General features: G+C 42.1%; 1 protein-coding gene across 1 annotated transcript in view; it reads right to left on the bottom strand.

Moving 5' to 3' along the window:
- LOC122673229 overlaps nt 1-24,917 on the bottom strand; it is a 42,963-nt gene extending 18,046 nt beyond the window's left edge. The window contains exons 1-9 of the mRNA XM_043870759.1: nt 24,852-24,917; nt 23,518-23,656; nt 17,936-18,105; nt 15,982-16,143; nt 12,513-12,622; nt 11,807-11,993; nt 10,474-10,612; nt 4,884-5,053; nt 2,930-3,091 (exon numbers count right to left, since the gene is read on the bottom strand). Of these exons, the coding sequence (XP_043726694.1) occupies nt 2,930-3,091; nt 4,884-5,053; nt 10,474-10,612; nt 11,807-11,993; nt 12,513-12,622; nt 15,982-16,143; nt 17,936-18,105; nt 23,518-23,656; nt 24,852-24,917 (1,305 nt within the window). The remainder of the gene's footprint in view (nt 1-2,929; nt 3,092-4,883; nt 5,054-10,473; nt 10,613-11,806; nt 11,994-12,512; nt 12,623-15,981; nt 16,144-17,935; nt 18,106-23,517; nt 23,657-24,851) is intronic.
- Between the last annotated feature and the right edge of the window lie 2,450 nt (nt 24,918-27,367).

Here is a 27,367-nt window from a genome sequence, read left to right as displayed (position 1 = left end):
TACATGCTCTTATACACATATTAAGAGAAGACTTGAGGTATATGTGCTCTTTGGGAAAAAGCTAGTCTCATAATAGCTTCAGTCTTTTTCCTTCTTTTTTTTTTTTTTTTTTAAACCATATAAAAGTTCAGTCCTACAGACTTTTAAGCAGCAGGTGTTAGAAATAAATCAAAAGCCCCAAAGGGTAAACAACATGTTACCCTTACAACTCTTTGAATGGAATATATCCTCCCCAAAGAGGAAACTGAGAATTTAGATACATTGCAACTTCACACCTGTGGGATAGAAAATGCAAATGTAAGCTTCCTAAGTGGAGGCCTAGAAAGTTCATCACTGATGAACAAGTCTTAGTATCATAGAATGGGGCCTATTAAAGTAGATGAAGTTGTAAACTGTTGTGCAAGACTGAGGGGAAATGATTGTATTGCCTTGCCAGTTTCAAAGGCACAACTTGCTTCCACTGGTCTTAATATAGAGCCTGACTTCTCTTAATAGTATCTTGTTCAGGCAATGTTTCTGGGCAACTGTCGTGATTATAATGCAGTCAGTGTTCACTTGTTTCAGTACTTATTGAGCTGCTGTTTGTGCCAGGCACTCTTTTGAGTACTGAGGACAGAGTACAAAGATAATGTACAAAGTCGCAGTCCTCTCATACTTTTTCTTGTAATTGGTATACAGTACCCAATCATGGTCATTAGGTTTTCACTATGCTTTTTATGGAGTGCCCACAGTACATTTGGAAGGAGGAAGCACTCCATTTCCGTTCAGTCGTTCAGTCGTGTCCTACTCTTTGGGACCCCATGGACTGCAGCACGCCAGGCTTTCCTGTCCATCACCAACACCTGGGTCTTGCTCAAATTCATGTCCGTCGAGTTGGTGATGCCATTCGACCACCTCAGCTGGCTTTGGCTTCTGGGTGTCTGGGAGTGTGCAGCAGGCCTTTGCCTTGTGTACCAAACTACATGCACTTGGAGAGTGTGTCTCTTCTCTCTCCTGAACCCTGTGCTGTAGAATCGATTGGTGAGACTGAGTATGGTTAAGCCAGGACATGACTCATGCAGAATATGCTGTGGGTATTTGCTATTGGATCTCTGTTTATAGACAGTTTAGTGGAAAACTCAATGTGGTTCTGTCTATATATTCATTTGTGATTTAGACCAACTTTATGGTGGCTTTACATATGGTATTATCAAGGGTGAGGTTGCAAAGTCTGATTCCCCACCAAGATCAATCAACTTTAGGAAAAGAACACTTTGGGATTGTGTCAGACCTGTACCTATAAGTAGCCACCCTCTTACTAGTCTGTGCTTAGAGCATGGAAATAGGCAAGAGCCTAGTAAATCTTGCTCAGAACTCAAATCAGTCCCCAGGGTGCACCTTACAGAGGGTAGCACTCTACTTGCTGTTTGCACACCTAGTGTGTGTTATTATGGTGCACGTGCAGTAGGGGTCAGCTCTAAGTAGTATCTGCAGTGTTGCTGTTATCATACAATCGAACATTAATAGGGGACAAGGAAAGACCATATGTTTAGTTTCTAAGGTAATTTTAATAACCTGTCTGTAGTTATTACTACATCAATATATCTTTGTTCATAGCTGCTAACAAGTATCAAGATGAATTGATTAAATTTTTTTCCTGTTCTATTATTGCCCTGGTAGAAATTTAACTATACACTTGTGATTTGGCTGTATCATTTCAAACTCAGTCTATTTTTTGTATGAATCTATTGAATTTTCAAAATTCCAAACTGATTTTGACTGTTGCACTCACTTTAAAAATAAGATTTATAAGATGAGGCATGTACTAAAAACTGGTTACCATGTAACTGTAACCTTGGGTGGTGGGTTAAACATACAAATATTAACAAAGGGTGTTGAAGATGGTAAGAGAGATCAAAGGAGGAACAAATGGTGGAGTCATCCCTATACTAATTTTAAAGTAAAAGGCATTGAGAGACAGGGGAAGGAAGGATGGTGAAATGATCAGAGAATTTGGTGGCCTCACTAAGCGTTTTTCGATTCCCTGTAAGACAAATGGGTTTCCCAGGTGGTGCTGGTGATAAAGAACCTGCCTGCCAATGCAGGAGATGCAAGGGATGCAGGTTTGATCCCTGAATCAGGAAGATCTCCTGGAGAAGGGCATGGCAGCCCACTCTAGTATTCTTGCCTGGAGAATCCCATGGACCAAGGGGCCTGGTGGGCTACAGTCCATGGGATCACAGAGAGTCGGAAGCAACTAGGTGACTAACACACACACACACACACACACACACACACACACACACACACACACACACGAGTTTACCACAGTAAGTAACCATCAGTCTTGCATCCATGCTGAGTTGCTTCAGCCGTGTCTGACTCTGTGCCACCCCATGGACTATATAGCCTGCCGGACTCCTCTGTCCATGGGATTCTCCAGGCAAGAATACTGGAGTCGGTATGCCAGTCCCTTTTCCAGGGATCCTTCCAACCCAGGAATGGAACCCAGGTCTCCCACATTGCAGGCGGATTCTTTACTGTCTGAGCCCCTTGGGAAGTTACTTCTGTTAACTATTTCCAAAAGCTTAATGTAAATTTTATTTTGGAAATGCTGCCTTCGTTAAAAGATGATGAGGAAGTCATGAAAAGCAGGAAGCTTGTTTTGGTAAACACTCTATGTGTAAGTGTGTATTTTGAAATTTATTATTATTCTTTTGCATGGAGTGTTCAGGAGTCAAGATGTGCAATGAAAAAGGAAAATATCTAATATGTGGGGCTTATCATCTTTGGGGTACCTTCCTTCACTTTTGGCTTTGTGAAGTGTTTTTCACTTTTTCAAATCCTTCCTCTCTTATGCCTCTTATGTTTCTTGGGCAGTCGTAATGAAGGACCAGTCATACAGCTTCAGATTTCCTCTGTGTGTGGATAATGCTCAAATGTTCCTTACCTTTAAGGTGGATGCTACCACAAGAATGGACTCATCATCCAAGTTCACTTTGTCCCCAGAGTTTAGTTTCTTCTTTAGGGCTCGGCATGATTGTATTTTGCCTGATTTTCCGAAGATGCCTTCTGTAAACGGCCCGTTTTGGTTGATAAAGGAAAGCATATCCTATAGGGAAGGAAAGAAAAGAAAAGTATGGGACATTTCATATCTACAAGCCCAGAGCACAAGCTTGCTCCTCTTTTGACAGAGCTGTGGTGTATGAGGGTACAGTGCTAGAACTGGACCGAAGTCAATTTGAAATTTTTTCTTCAGTGTCTCTAAATATATTTTCTACCCAACAATCGATTTGGCATTCATACCCTGAGACATTTTAAACACTTGTGTAATCAGATTTTCCGTTTAATGAATTTACCGTGTTAAACGTCTCTGCTTTGAGGCCTTTGTAGATTCACCCTCTCCTCCTTCACCGCTCCTTTCTCATTATTCCCTGTTATAGATGCTCTTCCCTAAGTGTGGAAATCTTTTTGCCATATTCATGCTCCATTTGTGTATTCCCCTTTCAGGGACTGTCCACCCCATTCATTCCTATTTCCTGTATTCCCTCCCCTCAAAATCAGGCTCAATATGCCTCTCCTCCTTCTCCGACGACATTTCTTTCTCATCAGCCTTTCTAGTTCCTTTTTCTGTATTTTAATATCCTCTGCTGTCTGCAGAGTAGAGAGATAACAGATATTGGAGCCAGGTTTTTCAAGGAATGTGGAAATCTGTTCTGCTACTTATCCACTGTGTGACTTTAAGCATAGCACATACTTGGGTGTGGCTCTTTTGTTTTTCATTTATGAAGTGGGGGTGATGATAATCATAGCTGCCCCCTAAATTTTCTGTGAAAGACACAGGTCTGGGGTAGTGCTAGCACATAACTTGGATGACAAATTTCTTCATATCTACCATAAAATTCCCTGCATCTAGTGTAGTGCGTGGAGAGATAGTGGACAGTGAACAAGTGTTAATGCTTACAGTTCAATGTACTAATTTGATAAAGCACAGTCCAAACTCTGTGACTTTCTTTTGACACATTCTGTCAGGCTCAAATGATTCATTTTTTGCCAGAGGATGAGTACTTTATGCTTAAACACTTGAGTTACAAATCAAATCCGTGTGAGACATTTTGAGTCATAAGGCGGAGTAGACTCAGCTGAAGGAGACTTGAGACGAGTGTCGACTTCAAGGGAGGAGACCAGGAGACCATATGAGGATGAAGTGGACCCTCAGACATTCTTACACACAGAGTCTGAAGGAAAGTTACACAGCTCAAAATACCCTGGAGTTAAAATTCCCCTCCAGGTCCTCCCCACCGTTCTATGCAATATAAAGAACTCTGTCACCCGAAGAAAAACATGGACATTAGGTTGATTACGCCCAGCTCCCAGCTGGTCCCAGCCTCTGGCCAGTCTCTGAAATTCCTTGCCCCAGCTGTGTGAGAGAGAACTGCTCTGAACAACCTTGGCGAACAGGCCCCGTTAGGACAGTAGCTTTCCACATACAGGCCTGTACATGCTCACTCTTTTCTTGGGGTGGTGCAGCAGCTCACTCCTCTGACTGCTGCCCCTTCTCGCCTCGTTAAAGGTGATCTGTTCCTGTCAAGTGCTGGTCTCATGCTTTCTCCCAACCTCGCCTTCTCTGACTCCCTTACCTTACAGAGTCCATTTTAACTGGCCTGAGCCAGTATAGGTGGGTCTTTGTTGAAATCAGTGGAATGGATGAGAGTACCTTTTCATCTGGTATTTGCCTTGTAACTCTGCAGTACCTAAATCAGACCTTATTCTTTGAAGTAATATTATGAAACTTATCAGACAAAGCCAGACTTCTTCATTTGGGGGTAGATTTGGAAGAGAACACTTGATCTCTCAGAACTCCCCTCCTCAGGAGGGTTACAGAAAACCAAAATAAGACCTACCAGAATTGGGGTGGGCAGGCTGTCATTATCACATACATCCTCAAGAGGAGCTCCAAAGAGCTGTTTTGGCTTTGTGGGTGGTAGAGGTGGGTGTTGGTTGTCCTCGCGAGTCCTGGAGCTACACCAAAAGGCCCAGGTTTTGACAGAACTCTTGCTAACTGTCTTCTTGTCTGAATCGAATATAGGAGAGAGATTTTCACTAGTAGTAGTTTAGCTTATTTAGCCTGATTTCCACCCCTTAGAGTCAGCAGCATGTTCATTGCAGTGGCTCAAAGAGAGAAACGGAACCATTTGTTATATAGAATTCCCCACATTCTGAAACAGACTAATTGCCTCCTTGTAGTGTTAACATGTTCTTCTTCCCCATATTCTGCAAACCAGTAGTTAAACCTAGAGGCGGGATCAGACTCAGGGTTGATTCTCCCTGTGACAGTGTTCCCCAGACAGTGCTGTCTATTCCCTTTGCCCTGTGTCATGAGGCACTTAACCTGTAGCTATACAGGTTTCCTAAAGTTAAGTATTATCAGTGGATTCTGGTATCAGATCTCATTTTAAAAGCCAAACATATTTAACATTCAAATCAAGCAGCATTTGGTTATCATTTACTTTTGTAGTAAGTTTCCTCCCTCTGTTCAATTTCCTGTTTGGCTTTCTGAGTACCCAGTCATGCCCAATTTTCTCTCATCAAGAGAATCGCCTTTCATGAGACATCCTGCCTGACCCCGGGGTTTCAGTCAGCCTCTGGACCTCTTCTCTGGGAGGCCACACCCCTCAGTCAGCTCCAAGGATGACTTCCTGCCCTCACGGTCCTTGGGAAGTAGTCATTAAACGCAGACTATGTGGTAAGATTACAGGTGGCCATTTTTCTGTAACACCTTCCTCAGCTAACCCAAAGATGAATTTTAACTACCAACAGCCCCTGTCAAAGGAATGCAATGAAGGGCTTTTCCAAGAAAGAGTGATCAGCAATGAAAAATTGAGTTCAAAGTTTCTCGTGCCCAGCTATAAATGTTTTCCTGATATTTGCTCAATAAACCTGCTTAATATTTCCTTAAATAACCTGTTTAAATAGCCAGCTACAGAAGTCAATAGAGGAGCCAAGTTGTAGAAAAATAAACAGAAGAATGTAACCACATGTTTTAAAATGCCCATCCACTTGGCTTTTCTGAGACATAGTGAGTGCATCACCATGTCCATTCAAGTGGGTGAGCCACTTGTGGTGCCGGGTGAGAGAACCAGAAGGCTCCCATTCTGCCTCCTAATGGGATAAGTTACCTGAAGCTCTTTGAGCTTCAGTTTGCTCCAACTTAACATAAATGATGCTACTTACACCTCGCTGGACTACATAACATAATGTACTACTCCGTGCAAGACATGTCACATAGCAGCCTTAATAAAGGTAATTTCCCTCCTTCAAAGGGCCTAAGGCAGCCTAGACATCAGTCAGCTCCCCCACAAGCAGACCCCACCTCCATTCTCCATTTGATTTTGCAGCCTCCAGAAGGTGTGCATTCCTGAAGGAATGTCATCACTTTGCCTTAGGCTCTTCCTGCCTTGACATCATACCGCCATCATTTTAAAAGGAGATGATGAAGAAAGCAAATGCATTCCTAAATTCAGGAAGAGATTCTCCTAATTAATATGTACAAATGTTAAAAGGATACATGTTTATATGGGTTGAGTTGCTTTATGCACCCTGGTGTCCCTGCTCTTAACCTGATTATTTTATTTCTAAAACTACCCAAAGGTATTCATGGATTCCAAATGTATTCATTCATTGTTCAGCTTTAATAAGAATGCTCAGGAAGAACACTCCATCAGTTGCTACAAAGCTATACGTCCAGGTACTCTATGAGCATAGATGGAAAGCAAAATAGACATTAAGCCCTATACTTTTATTTTCAGGCCTAGATGGCCCTTTCGTAATCCTCATTGGTTGGTGTTAGAGTTCTTGTTGGCTCTGTGACCAATAAACGTACATACTGTAGCCACGAAAAGTATGGGGCTCAGTTGTTCAGTCGTGTCCAACTCTTGCAACGCTGTGGACTGTAGTCTATCCTGGAGTGGGTTGCCAGGGACTGTTAAACAGGTTAACTTTATAACCTCATCTTTCTTAAACAATCCTGACAAGATTTAGGTTAGTGTTTCCTCATGTTCAAATTAGGGTTTGAATGTTAAAAAGTGAAATGTTGAAACTTTGTGGGTATAGAATAACAATTATGAGAATAAAAATACTTTAAGTAGAAATTCTCTTCTGGCCCCAATACTTCTTAAGTTAGTGAGACATTCTATTCAGAGAAAGAAATATCAATGGGACAATATTGGAATGGTAGCAGGGTAGCAGGGATAATAAGAGGAAAGATTTAAACAAAAAAAACAAACACATAAATATTTAGTCCAGTTCCATTCGCAGCCTGGCTCTGAAGCAGAATGGAAAGTGAGCTTGCTGTGGAGATAGACTCGAGAGTTCAAGTCTCAGGGGTGGTCCTACGATTGCAGAGGAATAGGACGGGGAGACCACTTTGTCCCTCACAAATTCATCCGAAGAACATTTGAACGCTGAGCAAATTCCACGAAACAACTTCTGAATGCTGGCAGAGGACATCAGGCACCCAGAAAGGCAGCCCATTGTTTTTGAGAGGAGGTAGGACAAAATATAAAAGATAAAAAGGGAGACAAAAGAGGCAGGGACAGAGATCCGTCCTGGGAAGGGAGTCTTAAAAGAGCAGAAGTTTCCAAACACCAGGAAACACTCTCATAGCGGGTCTGTGGGGAGTTTTGGAATCTCAGAGGACAACGTAACCGGGAGGAAAAATAAATATATAAGTAAATAAAACCCACAGATTATGTGCCCAATGGCAGCTTCCAGCAGAAAAGTTGCCCAGACGCTGGCATCCACCACCAGCAAGTGGGGGCTGAACCGGGAGGCATGGGCTGCATTGCTTAGAGTAAGGACCGGGCCTGAATGCCCCGAGGGCAATCTGAGGGAGCTAATGTGAGATAGCAACCCGGACTGTGGGATAGCCAGAGAGAGAGAAAGAGAACTGTCCCGAGAAAAGCCCTAACCAAAGACTTTGCCAGACATCACCACATACACATGGACATCACCAGATGGTCAACACTGAAATCAGATTGATTATATTCTTTGCAGGCAAAGATGGAGAAGCTCTATACAGTCAGCAAAAACAAGACCAGGAGCTGACTGTGGCTCAGATCATGAACTCCTTATTGCCAAATGCAGACTTAAACTGAAGAAAGCAGGGAAGACCACTAGACCATTCAGGTATGACCTAAATCAAATCCCTGATGACTATAGAGTGGAAGTGAGAAATAGATTTAAGGGACTAAATCTGATAGACAGAGAGCCTGATGAACTATGAACGGAGGTTCGTGACATTGTACAGGAGACAGGGATCAAGAGCATCCCCATGGAAAAGAAATGCAAAAAGGCAAAATGGTTGTCTGAGGAGGCCTGACAAATAGCTGTGAAAAGAAGAGAAGCGAAAAGCAAAGGAGAAAAGGAAAGATATTCCCATTTGAATGCAGAGTTCCAAAGAATAGCCAGGAGAGAGAAGAAAGCCTTCCTCAGCGATCACTGCAAAGAAATAGAGGAAAACCACAGAATGGGAAAGACTAGACATCTCTTCAAGAAAATTAGAGAGACCAGGGGAACATTACATGCAAAGATGGGTTCAAGAAAGGACAGAAATTGTATGGACCTAACAGAAGCAGAAGATATCAAGAAGACGTGGCAAGAATACACAGAAGAACTGCACAAAGAAGACCTTCATGACCCAGATAATCACAATGGTGTGATCACTCACGTAGAGCCAGACATCCTGGAATGTGAAGTCAAGTGGGCCTTAGAAAGCATCACTTCGAACCGAGCTAGTGGATGTGATGGAATTCCAGTTGAGCTATTTCAAATCCTGAAAGATGATGCTGTGAAAGTGCTGCACTCAATATGTCAACAAATTTGGAAAACTCAGCAGGGGCCACAGGACTGGAAAAGGTCAGTTTTCATTCCAATCCCTAAGAAAGGCAATCCCAAAGAAGGCTCAAACTACCGCACAATTGCAGTCATCTCACATGCTAGTAAAGTAATGCTCAAAATTCTCCAAGCCAGGCTTCAGCAATATGTGAGCTGAGAACTTCCAGATATCCAAGCTGGTTTTGAAAAGGCAGAGGAACCAGAGATCAAATTGCCAGTATCCACTGGATCATCGAAAAAGCAAGAGAGTTCCAGAAAAACATCTACTTCTGCTTTATGGACTACGCCAAAGCCTTCGAGCGTGTGGATCACAACAAACTGTGGAAAATTCTGAAGGAGATGGGAATACCAGACCACCTGACCTGCCTCTTGAGAAACCTGTATGCAGGTCAGGAAGCAACAGTTAGAACTAGACACGGAACAACAGACTGGTTCCAAATAGGAAAAGGAGTACGTCAAGGCTGTACATTGTCACCCTGCTTATTTAACTTATATGCAGAGTACATCATGAGAAACGCTGGGCTGGAAGAAGCACAAGCTGGAATCAAGATTGCCAGGAGAAATATCAATAACCTCAGATATGCAGATGACACCACCCTTATGGCAGAGGGTGAGGAGGAACTAAAAAGCCTCTTGATGAAAGTGAAAGAGGAGAGTGAAAAAGTTGGCTTAAAGCTCAATATTCAGAAAACTAAGATCATGGCATCTGGTCCCATCACCTCATGGGAAATAGGTGGGGAGACAGTGGAAACAGTGTCAGACTTTATTTTTTGGGGCTCCAAAATCACTGCGGATGGTGATTGCAGCCATGAAATTAAAAGACGCTTACTCCTTGGAAGGAAAGTTATGACCAACCTAGATAGCACATTAAAAAGCAGAGACATTACCTTGCCAACAAAGGTCCGTCTGGTCAAGGCTATGGTTTTCCAGTGGTCATGTATGGATGTGAGAGTTGTACTGTGAAGAAAGCTGAGTGCTGAAAAATTGATGCTTTTCGACTGTGGTGTTGGAGAAGACTCTTGAGAGTCCCTTGGACTGCGAGGAGATCCAACCAGTCCATACTAAAGGAGATCAGTCCTGGGTGTTCATTGGAAGGACTGATGCTGAAGCCAAAACTCCAATACTTTGGCCACCTGATGCAAAGAACTAGCTCATTGGAAAAATCCCTGATGCTGGGAAAGATTGAAGGCAGGAGCAGAAGGGGACCAGACAGGGTGAGATGGTTGGATGGCATCACTGATTCGATGGACATGAGTTTAAGTAAGCTCCGGGAGTTGGTGATGGACAGGGAGGCCTGGCACGCTGCAGCCCTTGACCCCAAGGAGTTGGGGTCACTACAGTCCTTGGGATCATCAAGAGTCAGACACGACTGAGCAACTGAACTGAACCGAACCATGATGTCTTCTAAAGCTGTATTAGCAGCTTCTTGAAATCAGAACAGTCTTATCCTTCCTTTGATCTCACAAGCGGGAAACTTCCCATGTCTTGGAGCGGATGGAAATTACTGCCCTTAGAATGTGCTTTGGACTCCAAGATCTCCCATTGACCCTGGCAGCCTTGCTGTCTTTTGCATCAAAGCCAGTTACATTATTCACGTACCTGCAACCTTCTCACTGTTATCAGTGACGTCAGTGATATGACTGTTATCACAACTCACTGACTTCGGTCCAAAGAGAGACGTGATATCTTCTCCAAATATCTTGAGACAGTTTTCAATGAGAAATTGTATGAAAGAAATCTGTAACACAGAGGGGCAAAAAATGGGGTATTACTGTACATATGGCCTAATAGTAAATCACATTTCAGACATGAATCTTGGCTCTCACAAAAAATGCAAAAGAAGTCAGAAAAATTCACTTGATTTAAAAATTATATATATATATTATATATGCATCAGCTTTTTCTAAGAAATAACTAATCCTTTCAAGAGTACTTTGGGCACAAATTTTAAAATTCTTTTCGTCGGTGGACTAAAGTTATAATATGTGGCCTAGTCTGATAGCTAAAATTTTGTAATGATTGCTACATGCTTAACACTAGGATGATTTTTAAGTAGCCTACATAGGATGTTTGGGACAAAAATGTATATTTTCTTATTAAGTTTTGTTTATTTTTATTGAACTTTTTTCTAGTTTTCTTGAGATAGAATTTATATATACCATCTCATTAAACTTGATAAAGCATCAAATGCAACACAAATTTTGAAATTCACTTCAGTGAAGAACTATCTGAAACGTGGGTAGCAGAGGTTTCTGTGTGGGGTGGCAGGGTTTGTGACGGAAGAAAGCATCTGGAGAGAAAACATGTCTGTCTGTCTAACTGCATTGCCTTGCCTCACACTTGCTGTCCAGGGGAGCTTGGAAAAGAGCTGTGATCTTCTTAGGCATGTTGTGGCTCTGTCAGGATGTTCTGAAATATTTTACTAGCCTCCTCATCCTCTAGCAGAGACACAATAGAAGCCAAGTATTTTCCTGAATGAGCCAGAACTGGCAGAGTGAGGCCGGTATGTGTGGAACCTTGGGTGCTCATATTGCCCAGGCCGCCTAAGATGTGCCGAGACTGACCAGATGTATTGAGTGTTGTCATCATTGTGTAATGGTGAAATCATAGTTTGGAGGTTTGTACACCCCTCAGTGATTAGGCTGAGAGTTGAATCTTGGTTCTCAGACTCCAAAGCCACGTTCTTCTCTATCACACCATCCTACTCTTATCTCTCTATTGTTTAATCTCTTGGATGGCAAAGGAGAAGTGACTCGACTGTTCTCAGTTGCAACACACCTTCCCATGCCCAACCAGAGCAGGCCTCTGCCAGTCCAAGGCAGTGTAATTAAAATGTGCACTTTAAACTGGTTCACCAGAGTTAATACCACAGACTTCAGGTTCAAAATGGGGACTCTGCCCTGCAAGGCATAAAAATGAGAGCTCTCATTACCTTCTTGGTGAAGTTTTCGAATGCTGTGCTGCCAGAATTAAGCAGACCAAGAATGCTTGGGGTTATACACACTGATAAATTATAAGCTGTCATCTGATTGGATGAGGAATGTTGCTCAATGTTGTGTAACACTCCAAAAAGGTATCGCAGAAAAACTACATTGGCTCTTGGCAGCTGGTCTAGAAGCCTAATGACAGAAAAAGGCACTTATCAATAAAGCGAGTCATTTTGCTCAGTAAGTGGAAATACAGAGAACACAGTACTTCTTTTTATACCATGTCCACAGTCCATTCTCACAGTTCCAGGCATGAATGCACACAAAAATGTTTCACCAAATTTAATTCCTGAGCCAGGTAAGAACTGCTCTGGTTAGTTATGTGTTTGTATTTAAGATCATACCGCTGGCAGATTGGTTCTTTATCATCTCTTTTTAGACCAATGGATTTCATCTCCAACGATTTCGTGTATTCAGAAGGTGTAAAATGGTCAAGCATTCCGTATTAATAAGATTAGCAGAAAAACACCAATTACAATGTCACCAATAAGGCGTGCATCTCCTTTCAAACTGGCTTCCAGGGGTATGATCAAGTGAAACCTTTTGATACTGGTCATTATTTTAGTGGACACAGGTGTAAACTATAAGCTGATATTTTCCTAAGAGTATGTTGGTTGTATTTTCTCAGAGTTGAGAAAATTGCATCATTACCTCTGGGTCGCAGTTATTTTCTCCTCCTCATTCCCTTGATCAATAACATCAAGCCATTTATCATAGAGAGTGGCTGAAAATATGCCTCCTGGAATATTTCGAAGAAAATCCTTATATAGATCAAAAAATATATATTAGTCTTATGATAAATTCAATGGAGAAGTTGCAAAGAAAATATTTAGTTGACAAATTCAGTTCAGTCCGTGGTTCCTTCATAGCCACGCAGACTGATTCACACAGAGCTTGGCTGTGATTCTCCACAGCCTTGCACATCCAGAAGTACTGGTTGGATTTTCCCCAACTAAAATTAGACGCATAAAAGTAGAGTTTGGGCTGTAGTGAGAATGAAGCTAAAGCTCCTTCTATCACCTGGAACTTACTCTTTGTGTTCATGTTAGCACATTCGTACAAACTGGCAAGGTCTGGTGATAACTCATCCTAAATCCTGTTAGTTTCTTGAAAAGAAATGCACATACCCATTTTGTTTGTTTACTTAAGACACAGTGCTTGCTCTGAATTCAAGAAAGAGAAGTTCTGAAATAAAACAAACAAAAGTACACCCCTACATGCTCTTATACACATATTAAGAGAAGACTTGAGGTATATGTGCTCTTTGGGAAAAAGCTAGTCTGATAATAGCTTCAGTCTTTTTCCTTTTTTTTTTTTAAACCATATAAAAGTTCAGTCCTACAGACTTTTAAGCAGCAGGTGTTAGAAATAAATCAAAAGCCCCAAAGGGTAAACAACATGTTACCCTTACAACTCTCTGAATGGAATATATCCTCCCCAAAGAGGAAACTGAGAATTTAGATACATTGCAACTTCACACCTGTGGGATAGAAAATGCAAATGTAAGCTTCCTAAGTGGAGGCCTGGAAAGTTCATCACTGATGAACAAGTCTTAGTATCATAGAATGGGGCCTATTAAAATAGATGAAGTTGTAAACTGTTGTGCAAGACTGAGGGGAAATGATTGTATTGCCTTGCCAGTTTCAAAGGCACAACTTGCTTCCACTGGTCTTAATATAGAGCCTGACTTCTCTTAATAGTATCTTGTTCAGGCAATGTTTCTGGGCAACTGTCGTGATTATAATGCAGTCAGTGTTCACTTGTTTCAGTACTTATTGAGCTGCTGTTTGTGCCAGGCACTCTTTTGAGTACTGAGGACAGAGTACAAAGATAATGTACAAAGTCGCAGTCCTCTCATACTTTTTCTTGTAATTGGTATACAGTACCCAATCATGGTCATTAGGTTTTCACTATGCTTTTTATGGAGTGCCCACAGTACATTTGGAAGGAGGAAGCACTCCACTTCCGTTCAGTCGTTCAGTCGTGTCCTACTCTTTGGGACCCCATGGACTGCAGCACACCAGGCTTTCCTGTCCATCACCAACACCTGGGTCTTGCTCAAATTCATGTCCGTCGAGTTGGTGACGCCATGCGACCACCTCAGCTGGCTTTGGCTTCTGGGAGTCTGGGAGTGTGCAGCAGGCCTTTGCCTTGTGTACCAAACTACATGCACTTGGAGAGTGTGTCTCTTCTCTCTCCTGGACCCTGTGCTGTAGAATCGATTGGTGAGACTGAGTATGGTTAAGCCAGGACATGACTCATGCAGAATATGCTGTGGGTATTTGCTATTGGATCTCTGTTTATAGACAGTTTAGTGGAAAACTCAATGTGGTTCTGTCTATATATTCATTTCTGATTTAGACCAACTCTGTGGTGGCTCTGACATATGGTATTATCAAGGCTGAGGTTGCAAAGTCTGATTCCCCACCAAGATCAATCAACTTTAGGAAAAGAACACTTTGGGATTGTGTAAGACCTGTACCCATAAGTAGCCACCCTCTTACTAGTCTGTGCTTAGAGCATGGAAATAGCAAGAGCCTAGTAAATCTTGCTCAGAACTCAAATCAGTCCCCAGGGTGCACCTTACAGAGGGTAGCGCTCTACTTGCTGTTTGCACACCTAGTGTGTGTTATTATGGTGCACGTGCAGTAGGGGTCAACTCTAAGTGGTATCTGCAGTGTTGCTGTTATCATAGAATCGAACATTAATAGGGGACAAGGAAAGACCATATGTTTAGTTTCTAAGGTAATTTTAATAACCTGTCTGTAGTTATTACTACATCAATATATCTTTGTTCATAGCTGCTAACAAGTATCAAGATGAATTGATTAAATTTTTTTCCTGTTCTATTATTACCCTGGTATAAATTTAACTATACACTTGTGATTTAGCTGTATCATTTCAAACTCAGTCTATTTTTTGTATGAATCTATTGAATTTTCAAAATTCCAAACTGATTTTGACTGTTGCACTCACTTTAAAAATAAGATTTATAAGATGAGGCATGTACTAAAAACTGGTTACCATGTAACTGTAACCTTGGGTGGTGGGTTAAACATACAAATATTAACAAAGGGTGTTGAAGATGGTAAGAGAGATCAAAGGAGGAACAAATGGTGGAGTCATCCCTACACTAATTTTAAAGTAAAAGGCATTGAGAGACAGGGGAAGGAAGGATGGTGAAATGATCAGAGGATTTGGTGGCCTCACTAAGCGTTTTTTGATTCCCTGTAAGACAAATGGGCTTCCCAGGTGTTGCTAGTGATAAAGGACCTGCCTGCCAATGCAGGAGATGCAAGGGATGCAGGTTCGATCCCTGAATCAGGAAGATCTCCTGGAGAAGGGCATGGCAGCCCACTCTAGTATTCTTACCTGGAGAATCCCATGGACCAAGGGGCCTGGTGGGCTACAGTCCATGGGATCACAGAGAGTCAGACGCGACTAGGCGACTAACACACACACACACACACACACAGACACACACACACAGGAATTTACCACAGTAAGTAACCATCTGTCTTGCATCCATGCTGAGTTGCTTCAGCCGTGTCTGACTCTGTGCCACCCCATGGACTATAGCCTGCCGGACTCCTCCGTCCATGGGATTCTCCAGGCAAGACTACTGGAGTCGGTATGCCAGTCCCTTTTCCAGGGATCCTTCCAACCCAGGAATGGAACCCAGGTCTCCCACATTGCAGGCGGATTCTTTACTGTCTGAGCCCCTTGGGAAGTTACTTCTGTTAAGTATTTCCAAAAGCTTAATGTAAATTTTATTTTGGAAATGCTGCCTTCGTTAAAAGATGATGAGGAAGTCATCAAAAGCAGGAAGCTTGTTTTGGTAAACACTCTATGTGTAAGTGTGTATTTCGAAATTTATTATTATTCTTTTGCATGGAGTGTTCAGGAGTCAAGATGTGCAATGAAAAAGGAAAATATCTAATATGTGGGGCTTATCATATTTGGGGTACCTTCCTTCAATTTTGGCTTTGTGAAGTGTTTTTCACTTTTTCAAATCCTTCCTCTCTTACGCCTCTTATGTTTCTTGGGCAGTCATAAAGAAGGACCAGTCATACAGCTTCAGATTTCCTCGGTGTGTGGATAAGGCTCAAACTTTCCTTACCTTTAAGGTGGATGCTACCACAAGAATGGATTCATCATCCAAGTTCACTTTGTCCCCGGAATTTAGTTTCTTCTTTAGGGCTCTGCATGATTGTATTTTGCCAGGTTTTCTGAAGATGCCTTCTGTAAACAGCCCTTTTTTATTGATAAAGGAAAGCATATCCTATAGGGAAGGAAAGAAAAGAAAAGTATGGGACGTTTCATATCTACAAGCCCAGAGCACAAGCTTGCTCCTCTTTCAACAGAGCTGTGGTGTATGAGGGTACAGTGCTAGAACTGGACCGAAGTCAATTTGAAATTTTTTCTTCAGTGTCTCTAAATATATTTTCTACCCAACAATCGATTTGGCATTCATACCCTGAAACATTTTAAACACTTGTGTAATCAGACTTTCCGTTTTAGTGAATTTACCGTGTTAAACGTCTCTGCTTTGAGGCCTTTGTAGATTCACCCTCTCCTCCTTCACCGCTCCTTTCTCATTATTCCCTGTTATAGATGCTCTTCCCTAAGTGTGGAAATCTTTTTGCCATATTCATGCTCCATTTGTGTATTCCCCTTTCAGGGACTGTCCACCCCATTCATTCCTATTTCCTGTATTCCCTCCCCTCAAAATCAGGCTCAATATGCCTCTCCTCCTTCTCCGACCACATTTCTTTCTCATCAGCCTTTCTAGTTCCTTTTTCTGTATTTTAATATCCTCTGCTGTCTGCAGAGTAGAGAGATAACAGATATTGGAGCCAGGTTTTTCAAGGAATGTGGAATCTGTTCTGCTACTTATCCACTGTGAGACTTTAGGCATAGCACATACTTGGGTGAGGCTCTTTTGTTTTTCATTTATGAAGTGGGGGTGATGATAATCATAGCTGCCCCCTAAATTTTCTGTGAAAGACACAGGTCTGGGGTAGTGCTAGCACATAACTTGGATGACAAATTTCTTCATATCTACCATAAAATTCCCTGCATCTAGTGTAGTGCTTGGAGAGATAGTGGACAGTGAACAAGTGTTAATGCTTACAGTTCAATACACTAATTTGATAAAGCACAGTCCAAACTCTGTGACTTTCTTTTGACACATTCTGTCAGGCTCAAATGATTCATTTTTTGCCAGAGGATGAGTACTTTATGCTTAAACACTTGAGTTACAAATCAAATCCGTGTGAGACATTTTGAGTCATAAGGCGGAGTAGACTCAGCTGAAGGAGACTTGAGACGAGTGTCGACTTCAAGGGAGGAGACCAGGAGACCATTTGAGGATGAAGTGGACCCTCAGAGATTCTTACACACAGAGTCTGAAGGAAAGTTACACAGCTCAAAATAGCCTGGAGTTAAAACTCCCCTCCAGGTCCTCCCCACCATTCTATGCAAAATAAAGAACACTGTCACCCGAAGAAAAACATGGACATTAGGTTGATTACGCCCAGCTCCCAGCTGGTCCCAGCCTCTGGCCGGTCTCCGAAATTCCTTGCCCCAGCTGTGTGAGAGAGAACTGCTCTGAACAACCTTGGCGAACAGGCCCCCTTAGGACAGTCGCTTTCCACATACAGGCCTGTAGATGCTCACTCTTTTCTTGGGGTGGTGCAGCAGCTCACTCCTCTGACTGCTGCCCCTTCTCGCCTCGTTAAAGGTGATCTGTTCCTGTCAAGTGCTGGTCTCATGCTTTCTCCCAACCTCGCCTTCTCTGACTCCCTTACCTTACAGAGTCCATTTTAACTGGCCTGAGCCAGTATAGGTGGGTCTTTGTTGAAATCAGTGGAATGGATGAGAGTACCTTTTCATCTGGTATTTGCCTTGTAACTCTGCAGTACCTAAATCAGACCTTATTCTTTGAAGTAATATTATGAAACTTATCAGACAAAGCCAGACTTCTTCATTTGGGGGTAGATTTGGAAGAGAACACTTGATCTCTCAGAACTCCCCTCCTCAGGAGGGTTACAGAAAACCAAAATAAGACCTACCAGAATTGGGGTGGGCAGGCTGTCGTTATCACATACATCCTCAAGAGGAGCTCCAAAGAGCTGTTTTGGCTTTGTGGGTGGTAGAGGTGGGTGTTGGTTGTCCTCGCGAGTCCTGGAGCTACACCAAAAGGCCCAGGTTTTGACAGAACTCTTGCTAACTGTCTTCTTGTCTGAATCGAATATAGGAGAGAGATTTTCACTAGTAGTAGTTTAGCTTATTTAGCCTGATTTCCACCCCTTAGAGTCAGCAGCATGTTCATTGCAGTGGCTCAAAGAGAGAAACTGAACCATTTGTTATATAGAATTCCCCACATTCTGAAACAGACTAATTGCCTCCTTGTAGTGTTAACATGTTCTTCTTCCCCATATTCTGCAAACCAGTAGTTAAACCTAGAGGCGGGATCAGACTCAGGGTTGATTCTCCCTGTGACAGTGTTCCCCAGACAGTGCTGTCTATTCCCTTTGCCCTGTGTCATGAGGCACTTAACCTGTAGCTATACAGGTTTCCTAATGTTCAGTATTATCAGTGGATTCTGGTATCAGATCTCATTTTAAAAGCCAAACATATTTAACGTTCAAATCAAGCAGCATTTGGTTATCATTTACTTTTGTAGTAAGTTTCCTCCCTCTGTTCAATTTCCTGTTTGGCTTTCTGAGTACCCAGTCATGCCCAATTTTCTATCATGAAAAGAATCGCCTTTCATGAGACATCCTGCCTGACCCCGGGGTTTCAGTCAGCCTCTGGACCTCTTCTCTGGGAGGCCACACCCCTCAGTCAGCTCCAAGGATGACTTCCTGCTCGCACGGTCCTTGGGAAGTAGTCATTAAATGCAGACTATGTGGTAAGATTACAGGTGGCCATTTTTCTGTAACACCTTCCTCAGCTAACCCAAAGATGAATTTTAACTACCAACAGCCCCTGTCAAAGGAATGCAATGAAGGGCTTTTCCAAGAAAGAGTGATCAGCAATGAAAAATTGAGTTCAAAGTTTCTCGTGCCCAGCTATAAATGTTTTCCTGATATTTGCTCAATAAACCTGCTTAATATTTCCTTAAATAACCTGTTTAAATAGCCAGCTACAGAAGTCAATAGAGGAGCCAAGTTGTAGAAAAATAAACAGAAGAATGTAACCACATGTTTTAAAATGCCCATCCACTTGGCTTTTCTGAGACATAGTGAGTGCATCACCATGTCCATTCAAGTGGGTGAGCCACTTGTGGTGCCGGGTGAGAGAACCAGAAGGCTCCCATTCTGCCTCCTAATGGGATAAGTTACCTGAAGCTCTTTGAGCTTCAGTTTGCTCCAACTTAACATAAATGATGCTACTTACACCTCGCTGGACTACATAACATAATGTACTACTCCGTGCAAGACATGTCACATAGCAGCCTTAATAAAGGTAATTTCCCTCCTTCAAAGGGCCTAAGGCAGCCTAGACATCAGTCAGCTCCCCCACAAGCAGACCCCACCTCCATTCTCCATTTGATTTTGCAGCCTCCAGAAGGTGTGCATTCCTGAAGGAATGTCATCACTTTGCCTTAGGCTCTTCCTGCCTTGACATCATACCGCCATCATTTTAAAAGGAGATGATGAAGAAAGCAAATGCATTCCTAAATTCAGGAAGAGATTCTCCTAATTAATATGTACAAATGTTAAAAGGATACATGTTTATATGGGTTGAGTTGCTTTATGCATCCTGGTTTCCCTGCTCTTAACCTGATTATATTATTTCTAAAACTACCCAAAGGTATTCATGGATTCCAAATGTATTCATTCATTGTTCAGCTTTAATAAGAATGCTCAGGAAGAACGCTCCATCAGTTGCTACAAAGCTATACGTCCAGCTACCCTATGAGCATAGACGGAAAGCAAAATAGACATTAAGCCCTATACTTTTATTTTCAGGCCTAGATGGCCCTTTCGTAATCCTCATTGGTTGGTGTTAGAGTTCTTGTTGGCTCTGTGACCAATAAACGTACATACTGTAGCCACGAAAAGTATGGGGCTCAGTTGTTCAGTCGTGTCCAACTCTTGCAACGCTGTGGACTGTAGTCTATCCTGGAGTGGGTTGCCAGGGACTGTTAAACAGTTTAACTTTATAACCTCATCTTTCTTAAACAATCCTGACAAGATTTAGGTTAGTGTTTCCTCATGTTCAAATTAGGGTTTGAATGTTAAAAAGTGAAATGTTGAAACTTTGTGGGTATAGAATAACAATTATGAGAATAAAAATACTTTAAGTAGAAATTCTCTTCTGGCCCCAATACTTCTTAAGTTAGTGAGACATTCTATTCAGAGAAAGAAATATCAATGGGACAATATTGGAATGGTAGCAGGGTAGCAGGGATAATAAGAGGAAAGATTTAAACAAAAAAAACAAACACATAAATATTTAGTCCAGTTCCATTCGCAGCCTGGCTCTGAAGCAGAATGGAAAGTGAGCTTGCTGTGGAGATAGACTCGAGAGTTCAAGTCTCAGGGGTGGTCCTACGATTGCAGAGGAATAGGACGGGGAGACCACTTTGTCCCTCACAAATTCATCCGAAGAACATTTGAACGCTGAGCAAATTCCACGAAACAACTTCTGAATGCTGGCAGAGGACATCAGGCACCCAGAAAGGCAGCCCATTGTTTTTGAGAGGAGGTAGGACAAAATATAAAAGATAAAAAGGGAGACAAAAGAGGCAGGGACAGAGATCTGTCCTGGGAAGGGAGTCTTAAAAGAGCAGAAGTTTCCAAACACCAGGAAACACTCTCATAGCGGGTCTGTGGGGAGTTTTGGAATCTCAGAGGACAACATAACCGGGAGGAAAAGTAAATATATAAATAAATAAAACCCACAGATTATGTGCCTAACGGCAACTCCCAGCAGAAAAGTAGCCCAGACGCTGGCATCCACCACCAGCAAGTGGGGGCTGAACCGGGAAGCATGGGCTGCATTGCTTAGAGTAAGGACCGGGCCTGAATGCCCCGAGGGCAATCTGAGGGAGCTAATGTGAGATAGCAACCCGGACTGTGGGATAGCCAGAGAGAGAGAAAGAGAACTGTCCCGAGAAAAGCCCTAACCTAAGACATTGCCAGACATCACCACATACACATGGACATCACCAGATGGTCAACACCGAAATCAGATTGATTATATTCTTTGCAGGCAAAGATGGAGAAGCTCTATACAGTCAGCAAAAACAAGACCAGGAGCTGACTGTGGCTCAGATCATGAACTCCTTATTGCCAAATGCAGACTTCAACAGAAGAAAGCGGGGAAGACCACTAGACCATTCAGGTATGACCTAAATCAAATCCATGATGACTATAGAGTGGAAGTGAGAAATAGATTTAAGGGACTAAATCTGATAGACAGAGAGCCTGATGAACTATGAACGGAAGTTCGTGACATTGTACAGGAGACAGGGATCAAGAGCATCCCCATGGAAAAGAAATGCAAAAAGGCAAAATGGTTGTCTGAGGAGGCCTGACAAATAGCTGTGAAAAGAAGAGAAGAGAAAAGGAAAGATATTCCCATTTGAATGCAGAGTTCCAAAGAATAGCCAGGAGAGAGAAGAAAGCCTTCCTCAGCGATCAATGCAAAGAAATAGAGGAAAACAACAGAATGGGAAAGACTAGAGATCTCTTCAAGAAAATTAGAGAGACCAGGGGAACATTACATGCAAAGATGGGTTCAAGAAAGGACAGAAATGGTATGGACCTAACAGAAGCAGAAGATATTAAGAAGAGGTGGCAAGAATACACAGAAGAACTGTACAAAGAAGGTCTTCATGACCCAGATAATCACAATGGTGTGATCACTCACGTAGAGCCAGACATTCTGGAATGTGAAGTCAAGTGGGCCTTAGAAAGCATCACTTCGAACCGAGCTAGTGGATGTGATGGAATTCCAGTTGAGCTATTTCAAATCCTGAAAGATGATGCTGTGAAAGTGCTGCACTCAATATGTCAACAAATTTGGAAAACTCAGCAGGGGCCACAGGACTGGAAAAGGTCAGTTTTCACTCCAATCCCTAAGAAAGGCAATCCCAAAGAAGGCTCAAACTACCGCACAATTGCACTCATCTCACATGCTAGTAAAGTAATGCTCAAAATTCTCCAAGCCAGGCTTCAGCAATATGTGAGCTGAGAACTTCCAGATATCCAAGCTGGTTTTGAAAAGGCAGAGGAACCAGAGATCAAATTGCCAGTATCCACTGGATCATCGAAAAAGCAAGAGAGTTCCAGAAAAACATCTATTTCTGCTTTATTGACTATGCCAAAGCCTTCGAGCGTGTGGATCACGCTCCAATAAACTGTGGAAAATTCTGAAGGAGATGGGAATACCAGACCACCTGACCTGCCCCTTGAGAAACCTGTATGCAGGTCAGGAAGCAACAGTTAGAACTAGACACGGAACAACTGACTGGTTCCAAATAGGAAAAGGAGTACGTCAAGGCTGTACATTGTCACCCTGCTTATTTAACTTATATGCAGAGTACATCAAGAGAAACGCTGGGCTGGAAGAAGCACAAGCTGGAATCAAGATTGCCAGGAGAAATATCAATAACCTCAGATATGCAGATGACACCACCCTTATGGCAGAGGGTGAAGAGGAACTAAAAAGCCGCTTGATGAAAGTGAAAGAGGAGAGTGAAAAAGTTGGCTTAAAGCTCAACATTCAGAAAACTAAGATCATGGCATCTGGTCCCATCACCTCATGGGAAATAGATGCGGAGACAGTGGAAACAGTGTCATACTTTATTTTTGGGGGCTCCAAAATCACTTCGGGTGGTGACTGCAGCCATGAAATTAAAAGACGCTTACTCCTTGGAAGGAAAGTTATGACCAACCTAGATAGCACATTAAAAAGCAGAGACATTACCTTGCCAACAAAGGTCCGTCTGGTCAAGGCTATGGTTTTCCAGTGGTCATGTATGGATGTGAGAGTTGTACTGTGAAGAAAGCTGAGTGCTGAAAAATTGATGCTTTTCGACTGTGGTGTTGGAGAAGACTCTTGAGAGTCCCTTGGACTGCAAGGAGATCCAACCGGTCCATCCTAAAGGAGATCAGTCCTGGGTGTTCATTGGAAGGACTGATGCTGAAGCCAAAACTCCAATACTTTGGCCACCTGATGCAAAGAACTAACTCATTGGAAAAATCCCTGATGCTGGGAAAGATTGAAGGCAGGAGCAGAAGGGGACCAGACAGGGTGAGATGGTTGGATGGCATCACTGATTCGATGGACATGAGTTTAAGTAAGCTCCGGGAGTTGGTGATGGACAGGGAGGCCTGGCACGCTGCAGCCCTTGACCCCAAGGAGTTGGGGTCAGTGCAGTCCTTGGGATCATAAAGAGTCAGACTCGACTGAGCAACTGAACTGAACTGAACCATGATGTCTTCTAAAGCTGTATTAGTAGCTTCTTGAAATCAGAACAGTCTTATCCTTTCTTTGATCTCACAAGTGGGAAACTTCCCATGTCTTGGAGCGGATGGAAATTACTGCCCTTAGAATGTGCTTTGGACTCCAAGATCTCCCATTGACCCTGGCAGCCTTGCTGTCTTTTGCATCAAAGCCAGTTACATTATTCACGTACCTGCAACCTTCTCACTGTTATCAGTGATGTCAGTGCTATCACTGTTATCACAACACACTGACTTCGGTCCAAAGAGAGACGTGATACTTTCTCCAAATATCTTGAGACAGTTTTCAATGAGAAATTGTATGAAAGAAATCTGTAACACAGAGGGGCAAAAAATGGGGTATTACTGTACATATGGCCTAATAGTAAATCACATTTCATACATGAATCTTGGCTCTCACAAAAAATGCAAAAGAAGTCAGAAAAATTCACTTGATTTAAAAAATATATATATATTATATATGCATCAGCTTTTTCTAAGAAATAACTAATCCTTTCAAGAGTACTTTGGGCACAAATTTTAAAATTCTTTTCGTCGGTGGACTAAAGTTATAATATGTGGCCTAGTCTGATAGCTAAAATTTTGTAATGATTGCTACATGCTTAACACTAGGATGATTTTTAAGTAGCCTACATAGGATGTTTGGGACAAAAATGTATATTTTCTTATTAAGTTTTGTTTATTTTTATTGAACTTTTTTCTAGTTTTCTTGAGATAGAATTTATATATACCATCTCATTAAACTTGATAAAGCATCAAATGCAACACAAATTTTGAAATTCACTTCAGTGAAGAACTATCTGAAACGTGGGTAGCAGAGGTTTCTGTGTGGGGTGGCAGGGTTTGTGACGGAAGAAAGCATCTGGAGAGAAAACATGTCTCTCTGTCTAACTGCATTGCCTTGCCTCACACTTGCTGTCCAGGGGAGCTTGGAAAAGAGCTGTGATCTTCTTAGGCATGTTGTGGCTCTGTCAGGATGTTCTGAAATATTTTACTAGCCTCCTCATCCTCTAGCAGAGACACAATAGAAGCCAAGTATTTTCCTGAATGAGCCAGAACTGGCAGAGTGAGGCCGGTATGTGTGGAACCTTGGGTGCTCATATTGCCCAGGCCGCCTAAGATGTGCCGAGACTGACCAGATGTATTGAGTGTTGTCATCATTGTGTAATGGTGAAATCATAGTTTGGAGGTTTGTACACCCCTCAGTGATTAGGCTGAGAGTTGAATCTTGGTTCTCAGACTCCAAAGCCAGGTTCTTCTCTATCACACCATCCTACTCTTATCTCTCTATTGTTTAATCTCTTGGATGGCAAAGGAGAAGTGACTCGACTGTTCTCAGTTGCAACACACCTTCCCATGCCCAACCAGAGCAGGCCTCTGCCAGTCCAAGGCAGTGTAATTAAAAAGTGCACTTTAAACATCTGGTTCACCAGAGTTAATACCACAGACTTCAGGTTCAAAATGGGGACTCTGCCCTGCAAGGCATAAAAATGAGAGCTCTCATTACCTTCTTGGTGAAGTTTTCGAATGCTGTGCTGCCAGAATTAAGCAGACCAAGAATGCTTGTGGTCATACACACTGATAAAGTATAAGCTGTCATCTGATTGGATGAGGAATGTTGCTCAATGTTGTGTAACACTCCAAAAAGGTATCGCAGAAAAACTACATTGGCTCTTGGCAGCTGGTCTAGAAGCCTAAAGACAGAAAAAGGCACTTATCAATAAAGCGAGTCATTTTGCTCAGTAAGTGGAAATACAGAGAACAAAGTACTTCTTTTTATACCATGTCCACAGTCCATTCTCACAGTTCCAGGCATGAATGCACACAAAAATGTTTCACCGAGTTTAATTCCTGAGCCAGGTAAGAACTGCTCTGGTTAGTTAAGTGTTTGTATTTAAGATCATACCGCTGGCAGATTGGTTCTTTATCATCTCTTTTTAGACCAATGGATTTCATCTCCAACGATTTCGTGTATTCAGAAGGTGTAAAATGTTCAAGCATTCCATATTAATAAGATTAGCAGAAAAACACCAATTACAATGTCACCAATAAGGCGTGCATCTCTTTTCAAACTGGCTTCCATGGGTATGATCAAGTGAAACCTTTTGATACTGGTCATTATTTTAGTGGACACAGCTGTAACCATAAGCTGATATTTTCCTAAGAGTATGTTGGTTGTATTTTCTCAGAGTTGAGAAAATTGCATCATTACCTCTGGGTCGCAGTTATTTTCTCCTCCTCATTCCCTTGATCAATAACATCAAGCCATTTATCATAGAGAGTGGCTGAAAATATGCTTCCTGGAATATTTTGAAGAAAATCCTTAGATAGATCAAAAAATATATATTAGTCTTATGATAAATTCAATGGAGAAGTTGCAAAGAAAATATTTAGTTGACAAATTCAGTTCAGTCCGTGGTTCCTTCATAGCCACGCAGACTGATTCACACAGAGCTTGGCTGTGATTCTCCACAGGCTTGCACATCCATAAATGCTGGTTGGATTTTCCCCAACTAAAATTAGACGCATAAAAGTAGAGTTTGGGCTGTAGTGAGAATGAAGCTAAAGCTCCTTCTATCACCTGGAACTTACTCTTTGTGTTCATGTTAGCACATTCGTACAAACTGGCAAGGTCTGGTGATAACTCATCCTAAATCCTATTAGTTTCTTGAAAAGAAATGCATATACCCATTTTGTTTGTTTACTTAAGACACAGTGCTTGCTCTTAATTCAAGAAAGAGAAGTTCTGAAATAAAACAAACAAAAGTACAGCCCTACGTGCTCTTATACACATATTAAGAGAAGACTTGAGGTATATGTGCTCTTTGGGGAAAAGCTAGTCTCATAATAGCTTCAGTCTTTTTTTTTTTTTTTTTAAACCATATAAAAGTTCAGTCCTACAGACTTTTAAGCAGCAGGTGTTAGAAATAAATCAAAAGCCCCAAAGGGTAAACAACATGTTACCCTAACAACTCTTTGAATGGAATATATCCTCCCCAAAGAGGAAACTGAGAATTTAGATACATTGCAACTTCACACCTGTGGGATAGAAAATGCAAATGTAAGCTTCCTAAGTGGAGGCCTAGAAAGTTCATCACTGATGAACAAGTCTTAGTATCATAGAATGGGGCCTATTAAAATAGTTGAAGTTGTAAACTGTTGTGCAAGACTGAGGGGAAATGATTGTATTGCCTTGCCAGTTTCAAAGGCACAACTTGCTTCCACTGGTCTTAATATAGAGCCTGACTTCTCTTAATAGTATCTTGTTCAGGCAATGTTTCTGGGCAACTGTCGTGATTATAATGCAGTCAGTGTTCACTTGTTTCAGTACTTATTGAGCTGCTGTTTGTGCCAGGCACTCTTTTGAGTACTGAGGACAGAGTACAAAGATAATGTACAAAGTCGCAGTCCTCTCATACTTTTTCTTGTAATTGGTATACAGTACCCAATCATGGTCATTAGGTTTTCACTATGCTTTTTATGGAGTGCCCACAGTACATTTGGAAGGAGGAAGCACTCCACTTCCGTTCAGTCGTTCAGTCGTGTCCTACTCTTTGGGACCCCATGGACTGCAGCACACCAGGCTTTCCTGTCCATCACCAACACCTGGGTCTTGCTCAAATTCATGTCCGTCGAGTTGGTGACGCCATTCGACCACCTCAGCTGGCTTTGGCTTCTGGGAGTCTGGGAGTGTGCAGCAGGCCTTTGCCTTGTGTACCAAACTACATGCACTTGGAGAGTGTGTCTCTTCTCTCTCCTGGACCCTGTGCTGTAGAATCGATTGGTGAGACTGAGTATGGTTAAGCCAGGACATGACTCATGCAGAATATGCTGTGGGTATTTGCTATTGGATCTCTGTTTATAGACAGTTTAATGGAAAACTCAATGTGGTTCTGTCTATGTATTCATTTCTGATTTAGACCAACTCTGTGGTGGCTTTGACATATGGTATTATCAAGGCTGAGGTTGCAAAGTCTGATTCCCCACCAAGATCAATCAACTTTAGGAAAAGAACACTTTGGG

Source organism: Cervus elaphus, chromosome 17 (genome assembly GCF_910594005.1).
Source record: "Cervus elaphus chromosome 17, mCerEla1.1, whole genome shotgun sequence".
Taxonomy (NCBI): domain Eukaryota; kingdom Metazoa; phylum Chordata; class Mammalia; order Artiodactyla; family Cervidae; genus Cervus; species Cervus elaphus.
Note: the sequence above shows the minus strand (reverse complement) of the source record. Positions and strands in the feature narration are given on the sequence as shown.